Source organism: Amyelois transitella, chromosome 16 (assembly GCF_032362555.1).
Source record: "Amyelois transitella isolate CPQ chromosome 16, ilAmyTran1.1, whole genome shotgun sequence".
Classification (NCBI taxonomy): domain Eukaryota; kingdom Metazoa; phylum Arthropoda; class Insecta; order Lepidoptera; family Pyralidae; genus Amyelois; species Amyelois transitella.
In genome coordinates, this window is record NC_083519.1 from 2,400,887 (window position 1) to 2,413,939 (window position 13,053).

At 36.5% G+C, this 13,053-nt stretch overlaps 1 protein-coding gene and 1 pseudogene across 1 annotated transcript; one reads left to right on the forward strand and one right to left on the reverse strand.

Annotated features, from left to right (window-relative positions):
- The first annotated feature begins 233 nt into the window (after positions 1–233).
- On the forward strand, positions 234–3,529 carry LOC132901767 (serine protease Hayan-like; annotated as a pseudogene).
- A 711-nt stretch (positions 3,530–4,240) lies between these two features.
- On the reverse strand, positions 4,241–10,864 carry LOC106143296 (serine protease persephone). The gene is made up of 10 exons (XM_013345343.2): positions 10,752–10,864; positions 10,221–10,267; positions 8,345–8,410; positions 8,026–8,242; positions 7,439–7,501; positions 7,274–7,350; positions 6,780–6,962; positions 6,237–6,453; positions 5,658–5,821; positions 4,241–5,062 (listed from the first exon to the last, which is right to left on the reverse strand). The coding sequence occupies exons 1-10, from the start codon at positions 10,789–10,791 to the stop codon at positions 4,805–4,807; spliced, it is 1,332 nt and encodes a 443-aa protein (XP_013200797.2). The 5' UTR covers positions 10,792–10,864; the 3' UTR covers positions 4,241–4,804.
- Positions 10,865–13,053: the final 2,189 nt, after the last annotated feature.

The window sequence follows — 13,053 nt, forward strand, 5'->3', positions numbered from 1 at the left end:
ATCCAACAACAGTTACTGAACCTTCGACTATTTCTACAAACGTAGTAAAATCTACCGAATCTCCAACTTCTTCGACAACGCAAGTAATATCACCTGCTATAACAACCACAGAAAGTAAATTACAGGAACCAATTCTAGCAAAAACTGGAGATTCATTATTATCTGAAATAAGATTAGCAAATTCAACCCAAGAGACGCCTACTGCTACAGAAAACGACACAAAAATTGTAGAAATGCAACCTACAACGCAAGCTCCCAAAAAGGAAAGAGATATCTGCGATCCACTTCCAGAAAAACCAGATTTCAGTGCACCTGGTAGGAGGATTAACGAAGCGCGTAAGATATTTATTACAACTATACTATTAAAATCTTCATATTGTAGATTATTAATTTGTTTTATTGCACAGGCTTATCTTTTTCAGAATGTATGGGATACGTCTGGGAGTTGAAAAACAGAATAAAACAAACAAAATGGAATCTTACATGTAAGTTATTGTTGATAATTAATAATTCTTGTTCTGCATTGTTACAGTTTTGTATTTCTATATAATTTTTTGTATTTTCAGGTCTTAAAAGGCTGTACGTAATCCACGCTGTAGGAGGTAGGAAAACTGAAATTGGGGAATTTCCGCACATGGTAATTATTTTAATCACACCATAATTATTAAGTGTAATTATTTTCCTGCGTTTACATTGTCAATTTTTTAATGTCAAATTTTCTAAATACGATATAAGTAACATTATATTAGCTAGAGAAATAAATATTGTGCCTAACATTAGTCCTACTTAAGACTAACTGATCTTCATACAGGGCGCAATAGGATGGAAAGCAGCTATTGGAACATGGGTGTTCAAATGTGGTAGTTCACTGATCAGTCCTAATTTTGTACTTACCGCTGCTCACTGCGCCAAGGCATCAGACAAAGACTCTTCAATAGCTGACCCAACACCCAAAATTGTTAGGCTGGGTGACAAAAATATTGTGGATCGAAAAGTAAGTCATTTTAAAATTTGACTTTTCAAATAATTTATTCGTTTTGAGTTTCAAATTACACATATAATCACGTCTATATCCGTTGCGGGGTAGACAGAGCCAACAGTCTTAAAAAGACTGATAGGCCACGTTCAGCTTTTTGGCTTGATGATAGAATTGAGATTGTGACAAATTGCTAGCCCATCGCCTAAAGGAAGAATCCTAAGTTTATAAGCCTATCCCTTAGTCGCCTTTAACGACATCAATGGGAAAGAGATGGAGTGATCCTTTTTTTCTATTGGTGCCAGGAACCACCCGGTACAAATTTTAAAACTTCAAATTATAAACTGACATTTTTCAAAATTACATATAATTTCAAACGGATTGGAGTTACAATAGCTCCAATGAAATTTCTCAGAGAGAAGACACTTATGTTCTTATACATTTCAGACTCTGTTTACATATCCGACGGATGCAAACATCTCCAGAATTATAGTACATCCTGATTACAAATCTCCATTGAAATATTATGACATAGCTCTCATGGAGTTGGAAGAGCCTGTGGAATTTACGCGGTTCATTCAACCTGCCTGTTTGTGGAACAGTTTTTCAACTGGCAAGCCTAACATGAAGCAACTCTAACTGGATGGGGAGTGATAGAATCAGGTAACTTAATAAAGTTCTAATAGCTACGATATTTCGAGTCAGCCTGATTATCGACCGATGTCCAAAACAATAGGCTCCTTGAAGAATCTATTTTGTCTCTTGGTACAGTTATGATAGCTTTTTTATTATGACAAAGAAAAGATAAAACAGTCTTACCCTATTACAACCGTGTGGTTCCCACTCCATCTCTTTCCCGTGGATGTCGTAAAAGCCTACTAAAGGATAGGCTTAAAAACTTGGGATTATTTTTTTAGCCGATGGGCTAGCAACCTGTCACTATTTGAATCTCAATTCTTTCATTAAGGCAGATAGCTGAACTTGGCCGATCAGTCTTTTCATGACTATTGGCTCTGTCTACCCCACAAGGGATATAGACGTGACCTAATGTATGTATGTATGTAAAAATTTCAGGTTCTCGTGAATTTTCACCAGAACTGCAGGCCGCTACAGTTAATGTTTTAGACACTGCACAATGTGATGCACTACTCAAAGATTCTCACAACAGAAACTGGAAAGGGTTTCAGGAACATCAGCTGTGCGCTGGCAAGTTGGCTGGCGGAGTTGACTCCTGTCAGGTAATTGGATACTTTTCTTAGATTAGCTCAGCTTATACTTGTGAATGTTATTGAAATATAGTACTCGTAAAACAACGGCGAAGCGAATCAGATTTTTCGAGAAATTTTGAAAATATGTAGGTTATCAAACTTAACAACAGAAACGCAGATAAAATTATTGAACCTGAACAAAAAAAACAACGAAATTGGGATAACAAATCTTAAATAAAAATTCTTTCGTAAGATCGATGATGACAGAATATAACACAAATATAAATAAACTAGAGGCCGCCCGCGACTTCGTCCGCATGGAAACCCTATCAATCCCGCGGGAACTCTGGGATAAAAAGTAGCCTATGTGTTATTCTGGGTCTTCAGCTACCTACATACCAAATTTCATGGTAATCGGTTCAGTAGTTTTTGCGTGAAAGAGTAACAAACATCCATACATCCATACAAACTTTCGCCTTTATAATAGTAGTAGGATAAATACACGGGAAATACGGGACAAATTACACAGATTGAGTTAGCCTCGAAGTAAGTTCGAGACTTGTGTTACGAGATCCTAACCTTACATATATAGATAAACAACCAAGACCCAGGCCAATCAGAAAAAGTTCTTTTAGTCATATTATTATATAGTCGCACAGACACACACGCCACAGAGGCCGTCAAATACAATATGTGGCGCAACGGTAATGCGCTTGACTGTGTCACCGGAGGTCCCGGGTTCGAATCCCGGCCAGGGCATGATGAGAAACGAACTTTCTCTGATAGTATTTATTATAAAATATAGTATTGTTGAGTTAGTATCTCGTAAAATAAGTTTCGAACTTACGAGGCTAACCCAATCTGTGTAATTCGTTCCTTATATATTTATTTATTTATACACCCGAGTTAAACTAAATCTTCATTATCACTCAAAATTCAACATTTTTATTCATTATTATAAGATACTTCATATCGCTTAATAATTGTCAAAACGTTTGGTTTCACAACATTGGTTGACGTCAAAAATTATTTCAATACTTCTAGGGTGACTCCGGTGGCCCTTTACAAATGAAAATGTCCCTGCCTGACGACATCACTCAGCAAGAGGGACACATGCACTACGTCATCGGTATTATATCATTCGGCGTAGGATGCGCACACGCAAATCTTCCAGGTGTTTATACCAGGGTATCTTCCTTCATTGATTGGATCGAAGACAATGTTTGGAAGAATGGTCACAATAGAACTTACGTGAAGCCACCAACAACAAACTTCTTTAACTTACCACTAAATGAGATAACGATTGGCTAAGTATGTATTGAACAATATGTAGTCAGTCGTATAGTATCAGCAATTCTAAAACAATAAGGACCCCTTCGTCATTTCGTATAGATATCCTGCAAATGTGGTTGAGTGGAAGGAATCTTATGAAGGCAATTTAATGAATTTATTTGTCATACGAATACACAGATATTCACTTATTGTACTTTTAAATGTAGTATTAACTAATAACATACATACTACATATGATCACGTCTATATCCCTTGCGGGGTAGACAGAGCCAACAGTCTTGAAAAGACTGAATGGCCACGTTCAGCTATTTGGCTTAATGATAGAACCGAGATTCAAATAGTGACAGGTTGCTAGCCCATCGCCTAAAAGAGGAATCCTAAGTTTATAAGCCTATCCCTTAGTCGCCTAATAAGATAATATATATTCTTTACTTATATTCTTTCTTTTAATAGTGTGCAATATAAAAGGTGAGATAATTCATTCATTTATTATATTATCCCCTCCCTTACCACGAAGCATTATTCCATTTTGCACTACGAGGTTTCAACGTTGTTGTCAAATGTTTAGTTTTGAAAGTACCTATGCGCAGTTCAGGCATTCTCTTGGACCAGTACCTCCGTGAATGTCATAGGGTGTAACTTACCTAAAAATATTACCTTACAATAAGTGGATCGAAGATTTTTATAATATAAAGTGTCAAAATTTTTAAGCTTTGACTCACACCGCCACAAATAAAACCAGTCTTATTCAGAAGCCTGTAGTTTTATTATAAATCTGGGTATTATTACATGAAAAGTGTAGTTTTGAAGCGAGCTTAGTTGTGATATCAAAAAACAACTAAGGTCAATACGAGGTGTGGACATAAACACCGAATGTGTTATTGTCCAAATTTAAATTTCTTTATTTTTCTCTACACAAACTTAAATTAAAATACATACATTCGTACATATGGGCACGTCTATATCCCTTGCGGGGTAGACAAAGCCAATAGTCTTGAAAAGACTGAATGGCCACGTTCAGCTATTTGGCTTAATGATAGAATTGAGATTAAAATATTTACAGAAAAGTTTACTATAACTATACAAAGTAAGTTTGTGAGAGACTGGTGTCTGTACTAAGCAGGGCTTGTATCTCAGTGCACAAGACTCTCCCCACACAAGAAGTACGTATAAAACTAGCGAATATGAATAGAATAAACATATAACAGCGGAATGAAAAAAAAGAGAAAATTTTAACTTATAATAACAAAACAACAAAAGGTTTTTTTTATCCAGACAGTTTTCTTTACATTTTGGTTATTATTTAAATATAATTATCTCAAAGGACTCATATAAGGGGCGGTATGTAGTTTCTGCTAAGATTTAATTCTGTTTTAATTGTATCTACATTTGTTTCATTCTTCCAAACAATACCTTCAATCCAGTCGACGAAAGAGGACACTCTTGTATAAATCCCGGGAAGGTTCGGATGCGCACAACCTACACCGAATGATATGACACCGATGATATAGTGCATGGAACCTTGTTTATCTGTAAGCTCTTTAGGTATCGGTATCTTCATTTGTAGAGGTCCCCCGGAATCACCCTGGAAGTATTAAAATAATAATAATAAACTTGGAAACATTCTGGTTAAAAGTCAAATCAAAATTACCCATAACTGACAAGCTTGCGTTAAAATATTGATAAATCTGTGTAATTCAAATTCTATCATCAAGCCAAACAGCTGAACGTGACCTATCAGTATTTTTAAAACTGTTGGCTTTGTCTTCCCCGCAAGGGATATAGACGTGACTGTGTAAATCAAAAATATGCAGAGAATAAAGCAAGTGGTAAGGCGTCATCTCTGACTACACCTTCAAAAAAAAGGCGTGGTTACCGAAAATATTAATTGATTCTTCTATTGAAGGGATGACTGAAATAGCTATAGTCTATGTGCAAAAAAATAATAAATACTCGTGATTCACGTTTTGGGATTCTTCTTTTAGGCGACAGGCTAGCCACCTGTCACTTTTTTTAATCTCAATTCTAACATTAAGTCAAAAATGAACGTGGCCTATCATTTTTTTAAGACTGTTGGCTCTGTCTACCTCGCAAGGGATATAAACGAGATTATATGTAGGTATGTAATTCACGTCTTCATTCGTCAAATATATCAACGATAGTAGCTTAATCTAACCAACCTGACAAGAATCAACTCCGCCCTCTAACTTCCCAGCACACAGCTGATGTTCCTGAAACCCTCTCCAGTTCCGATTTTGTGAATTCTTTAGAAGTTCATCGCATTGTGCCGTATCTAAGACATTAACCGTAGCTGCCTGTAGTTCTGGTGAAATGTCGAGGGATCCTGTAAATAATGTTTTAACAGAATAATCAAATTAAAGAAGATTTACATAACATAACAAAGTCACGCCTTTATCCCGGAGGGGTAAGCAGAGACCACATCTTTCCACTTGCCACGATCTCTGCATACTTCCATCGCTTCGTCCACATTCATAACTCTCTTCATGCAAGCTCGGCGTTTTCGGGCACTCTTGACCTGACAAAGGGTCAGGACGACCTTAATTTACAACCACATATTAATTACAAGAAGATTTACAACTATTAATTTTAATAATTGCTTCAGCATATAGATACTACTTTACGGCTTGCTGAAAGCGGCATGAACAAAGGCGTATATCTTGACTAAATAATTACACCAATGATGCCCCTATTAGTAAAAGCTGCAGGAGTGAATATTTTCATGATTCACTACAACTTACCAGATTTAACAACTCCCCAACCAGTCAGAGTTGCTAGATGTCCTGCATCGCCAGTATAGAAACTGTTCCACAAGCAAGCTGGTTGGATGAGCCTCGTGAATTGTACTGGTTTTTCCAATTGCATTAGTGCTATATCGTAGTACTTAACAGGAGAAACGTATTGGGGATGCACTATGATCCTGGAAATGTTTGCGTCTGTTGGGAATCTGAAATGATTCTGGAACACGAACAGAATTTGTGTTTGAGTGGATTTGGTAGCATTTAAGAGTATCATCTTAATGATTAAGCAATTTGGTGCCGTGTGGTTCCCGGCACTTGGCCATTCCATTTCTTTCCCATGGATGTCGTAAAAGGTGACTAAGAGAAAGGCTAATAAACTTCTTCTTATTGGCAGTGGGCTAGCATTCCATCTTAAGCCATACAGCTGAACGTGGCCTTTCAGTCTTTTAAAGACTGTTGACCCTGTCTACCCTACAAAGATATAGTCGTGACTATATGGTTGTGTCATTACATTCGATATAAATTTAAAAGGTATGTTCTTACTTTTACGTCAACGATAATTTTGTCACCCAATCTTACAATTTTCGGTATAGGATCAGCTAAAGAAGAGTCTCTAGAAGATGCTTTTGCACAGTGAGCCGCGGTCAGAACAAAATTATGACTGATGAGTGAGCTACCACATTTGAAGATCCACGTTCCCACCACTGCTTTCCAACCTAAAGCACCCTGGAATTATTAAAATTATTACAATTCTTCAAACCTTAAGTTCGATGTATGGAATTTAACTATTTGTTTATTAATATATTCGTTCATTCGCTTTTAATTAATTCACTTTTCATTCATTCACTCTTCACTTCTCACTCTTCCACTCTTCACACTAATTCACTCATTTATTCGTTCATTTATTTGGTCTACCATTCTATGCTACACTGATACATGATACACAATGCATACATGCAATTATGCATAAATTTCAACTAATTTTTTTAATATATATTTTTTGTACCATTATTAAACAGTGTATTTATTCTATTTACCATATGGGGGAATTCTCCAGTTTCCGTTAGTCGACCTCCAATTGCGTGATTGATGTTCCATAATTTACGCGGGTTACCTGAACATTTTATACTGATTATATAGATATTTACAATACGAGTACAATGAGATATAATTTGATAAGCCATATATATACAAAAACTTACATATTTCATCTTGTTGTTGCATTTTAATTCTATTTTGTAACTCCCAAATGTAACCCATACATTCTGGAAAAAAGTACTTTCGCTTTGAGCACACAGCTTAATTTAAAACAGTTTTAATAATTCTATCATTAAGCTAAATAGCTGAACGTGGCCATTCAGGCTTTTCAAGACTGTTGGCTCTGTCTACCCCGCAGGGGATATAGACGTGGCCATGTGTATGTATGTATGTATGTTTAATAATTGGACACGGAACCATATTTCCACACAAAACGCTATTATAAACATTTGCAAAAAAAGTGCTGTGTAGTTCCCGGTACCAATATAAAAATTAATAGGAAAGAGATGGAGGGGCCATCTCTTTCTAATGGGTATTGTAAAAGGCGACTAAGGGATAAGCTTATAAACTTGGGATTCTTCTTATAGGTGATGGGCTTACAACCTGTCACTATTTGAATCTCATTTCTATCATTAAGCCTAACAGCTGAACGTGGCTCTGTCTAACCCGTGATATAGACGTGATTATATATATGTATTATATTTTTGATAGTGGCATCACAATATATTCCATAGATCTAATACAATCTTACTTTCCTCGTTGACTCTTAGACCTGGCCCCTTAAAATCCGGCTTCGGGATTGGATCACAAAAATTACGTGTAGTCGTTTCAGGAGAAGAAGTAGAAGTAGGCGTTGAATTAATTTGCGTTGTTATAGTTGTGTCTTGTCTTAATTGTTCTAAAGGCGCCTTTGTAGCTTTAAGAAAAGATGCCTCTGTAGAAGTACTGATTATCTTAGCTTTATTTTCCTGTAAACAATAAAAAAAACATCATAATTTAAAATTTGCTCGACTAAATTAATTTTAAAATCAAGTAAACAAATATCGAAATTGATCAAGAAAATAATTCACCTTCGAAATAGGAGTGTTATTTTCATAATAACCCCAAACCCAATTTTCCTCAACTTCAAGGATTTGCTAGAAGAAAATAAAATGTATAAGAGATCTTTGTACAACAACAACAACATTTAGAGACATTGTGAAAACAGCAGAGCCACTTCAGAAAAGACATAGTCTGCATGAAGCTGGAACTATCAGGAATGCCATATAGGGCTGGCGTCCGTAAAAAACTCTCCAAATTTTTTACATGCAAATTCATTCCCTCATATTGTCACGTCTATAACCCTTGCGGGGTAGACAGAACCAAAAGTCTTAAAGAGACTAATAATTCGGTAGTAGTTACCTTATATTCCGTCTTATTCTCTTGGCTTATTAAGATAAATGTTCCTACTAATATTATAAATGCGAAAGTTTGTGGGTATGTCAGTATGGATGTTTGTTACTCTTTCACGCAAAAACTACTGAACCGATTACGATGAAATTTGGTATGTAGGTAGCTGAAGACCCAGAATAACATATAGGTACGGTACTTTTTATCCCGGAGTTACCGTGGGATTGATAGGGTTTCCATACAGATGAAGTCGCGGGCGGCCTCTAATACTTCATAAAATAAATAAATAAATGTAATAAATATATACGGGACAAATTACACAGATTGAGTTAGCCTCGAAGTAAGTTCGCGACTTGTGTTACGAGATACTAACTCAACGATACTATATTTTATAATAAATACTTATATAGATAAACATCTAAGACCCAGGCCAATCAGAAAAAGTTCTTTTCTCATCATGCCCTGGCCAGGATTCGAACCCGGGACCTCTGGTGTCACAGACAAGCGTACTACCGCTGCGCCACAGAGGCCGTCAAAATAGAGCGTCGGTGGTCGAATTGGTAAGGTGCCTGGTTAAAATGCGTGATGCGCAGAAAGGCACAGGTTTGAATCCCACCACGGCCATGTACCAATGATTACTTTCGAAGTTATTAATATTAGTTTGAATACTTACCGATGCTCTTTATAGCAATAATATTAATGACAACGTAAAAAAATATTTATTTGTAAATGTTGAATCATTGTAGAGTCAATGTACGAGACGAGTATCTTAAACCACAAAAAGTTTATATTTTCCTCAAGCAAAAATTGAATATCGCCAACAGTTATATGATACCTACCTAATTTATAAATGCCAAAGGTATTTTCAATTTTTTTTTATGGCGCAATTATTTTGGATGGTAGGTATAGCGTTTTCTGATGTTTATACGTCTAATTGATGAATTCCACATTTATTATAAAGGGGCGTTGAACAAAACTGTTTAATTCATATAAGTATTTTTGATTATTGTTATCATAAGCTCAGTCGAGATAAGGCTCGACAAATAATATCACTGGAATCTGAAGATTATGAGAAACCAAATATAATACGTTTCATCAACAAACGCTTAATATCAGCGGTGGTCCCAATTAAAATTATCGCCTTTGTAGTTTAATTTTTTAATTAAATTTTCTGTCGTTCAACATTCCCAATTACACTTTAGGTGACTAGCTTGAGATTTTCTAATGACAGCATATAAATGAGTGATACGTTGCATGCATCACTTACTGTGCCGTGTGGTTACCGGCACCAATATAAAAAAAATAATAGGACCACTCCATCTCATTTCTTATGTGTCGTAGAAACGACTAAGATAGGCCTATAAACTTGGCATTCTTCTTTTAGGCGATGGGCTAGCAACCTGTCACTATTTGAATCTCAATTCTATTGTTAAGCCATACAGCTGAACGTGGCATATCAGTCTTTTTCAAGGCTGTTGGCTCTGTCCACCCCGCAAGGGATATAGACGTGATTATATGTAAATGTATGTATGCAAAATTAATATCTTAATATCTCACCCGTTTGGTTCTTGCAATATCTCTTAAAGAAATACCATTTATGTTTACTGTAAATAAAAGAAATGCAGTAGTATTGTTACATTTCATTAACACACAGACACAAATAAATTAAAAAATAAATATAATTTATTATAACATCAGAAAATTCACATGAATACGTCCCCCCTCTCCAGAGAGGGGAGGATGCAACCGGGACTAAAGCCAGGAGGGAGAAGACCAAATTATAAATTCGAAAATCAGTGCCGTATGGTTCCCGGCACCAGTACAAAAAAGAATAGGACCACTCACATCTCTTTCCTATGGATGTCGTAAGAGGCGACTAAGGGATAGTCTTACAAATTATTTTTTTAAGCAACCTGTCACTATTTGAATCTCAATTCTATCATTAAGCCAAATAACTGAGCGTGGCTCATCAGTATTTTCAAGACTGTTGGCTCTGTCTATCCCACAAGGGATATAGACGTGACCATATGTATGTATGTATGAAAATTCAATTTCATCTACTAAACAATAACATGAAAGATAACTTACCGAAACATATAATAATTATTACATTAATTGTAATACACATCGTCACGTTATATTTGTTAAATACAAGTAATGCGTCTGTTCTGAAATCTCAGACTGGGACAACTCGTTTAATCCTAAAATACAATAAAGTACTAATAATTATGTGCCTAAAGTCTACATGCCGCGATAAACAATACGAAAATAACTGTCCGACTGTTAGTTAAACTGGACTATATTTAGCGCAATAATAACAGAAGTAGGTAAACATAGATTGAACCGTGGAAATCCCTGTTTATAATAACAAAGAATAACATTGCTAATAAACTTGGGATACTCTTCGTAGGCGATGGGCCAGCAACCTGTCACTATTTGAATCTCAATTCCTTAATGAAGCCATTCAGCTAATAGATGCCTTTCAGTCTTCAAGAATGTTGGATCTGTCTTCTCCGCGAGGAATATGGACGTGACTATATGTATATATAGAGATTGTGAGTTAATTCGTTACATAAAAATACAAATCTGTTCTCTTTATTATTAGTGAATTCTTATATATATAGTTCAACAATATCAGTTTTGTCTATCTGTACATATGTAGCCTAGGTCTTGATACAAACTCTAATTTAATATATCTAGGTAAGGTTTATTGCCGTTATAATGTCATATAACCTGATTATTAATATGAAACCAGTGAAGCATGATCAATTTAATCAAGAAGAATTGAGCCATTACTGCTATATAGCTATCATTAATATTAGGCAACTGGTCTATTTCATCATTACTCCGAACAAGATAAGTTAGATTATTGAATTAAAAATGTCGCCTGGTATTCACGACTTTGGATGGAGCGAAAGATAAATGCAGGGGTCGGTGGCAAGAGGAAAGATATTATAGTATCTGTCTACCCCTCCGGGTAAGAGGCGTGATTTTATGTTTGGATGCAGTTAAAGCCGACAGTCTTGACTGATAGGCGATGTTCAGCTTTGGCTTAAATTGCCGTGTGGTTCCCGGCACCAATACAAAAAAGAATAGAACCACTCCCATCTCTTTCCCATGGATGTCGTAAAACGCGACTAAGGGATAGGCTTACAAACTTAGTATTTTTTTAGGCGATGGGTTAGCAACCTGTTACTATTTGAATCTCAATTCTATCATTAAGCCAAATAGCTGAACGTGGCCGTTCAGTCTTTTCAAGACTGTTGGCTGTGTCTACCCCGCAAGGGATATAGACGTGACCATATGTATAGAATTGAGATTAAAATAGAGATAGGTTGCTAGCCCATCGCCTTAAAGAAGAATCTCAAATTTATAACCCTATCCATTAGCCCCTTTAACGACATCTTTCCCTGTTCTATTCTAAAGTGCTGGAAACCACACGGCACATGTCTGTGGCTTCTGTAATTATTGTCCCCATAAATTTTACATACATACGTAAAGACTCGTACATACATACATACATATGATCACGTCTATATCCCTAGCGGGGTAGACAGAGCCACCAATCTTGAAAAGACTGATAGGCCACGCTCAGCTGTTTGGCTTAGTGATAGAATTGAGATTCAAATAGTGACAGGTTGCTAGCCCATCGCCTAAAAGAGGACTCCTAAGTTTATAAGCCTATCCCTTAGTCGCCTTTTACGACATCCGTGGGAAAGAGATGGAGTGGTCCTATTCTTTTTTGCAATGGTGCCGGGAACCACACGGCACTAGCCTCGTTGACGTCGTTAAAGACTCGTTGCTAGCCTAAACCCCTAAAAGGGGAATCCCAAGTTTATTATCCGCTTACACCTATTTAATTTAATCTAAACATTCGGATCTTAACATGGAATTGTGAACGGACGTGCGAAATTAACAGGAAAACAGGACGAGGGTGGTACCCGTGTCAGGCGCGAGCACAATATTGCCCTCACGTTCATTTGAGCACGCTCTAAGAATTTGCTCACTCTAATAAGGAAACTGGACAATCAGTATTAAAGATAATATACTATTGTTATTGGTGCCGTGTGGTTCCCGGCACCAATACAAAAAAGAATAGGTCCACTCCATCTCTTACCCATGGATGTCGTAAAAGGCGACTAAGGGTTAGGCTTATAAACTTGGGATTCTTTTTGAGGCGATGGGCTAGCAACCTGTCACTATTTGAATCTCAATTCTATCATTAAGCCAAATAGCTGAACGTGGCCGTTCAGTCTATTCGAGACTGTTGGCTCTGTCTACCCCGCAAGGGATATGGACGTGACCATATGCATGTATGTAATAAGGAAACTGGACAATCAGTATTAAAGATAATATACTATTGTTCATACTTAGAGCGTTGGTGCTCGAA

What these genes read in the sequence shown, in the direction of transcription:
- LOC106143296 (XM_013345343.2), bottom strand. Translation starts at nt 10,791, where the DNA reads ATGTGTATTACAATTAATGTAATAATTATTATATGTTTCG. An exon ending in ATAACACTCCTATTTCGAAG is followed by an intron (nt 8,243 to 8,344) that starts GTGAATTATTTT and finishes TATTGTTTACAG; the next exon opens with GAAAATAAAGCTAAGATAAT. An exon ending in TTGGGGAGTTGTTAAATCTG is followed by an intron (nt 5,822 to 6,236) that starts GTAAGTTGTAGT and finishes CATTATTTACAG; the next exon opens with GATCCCTCGACATTTCACCA.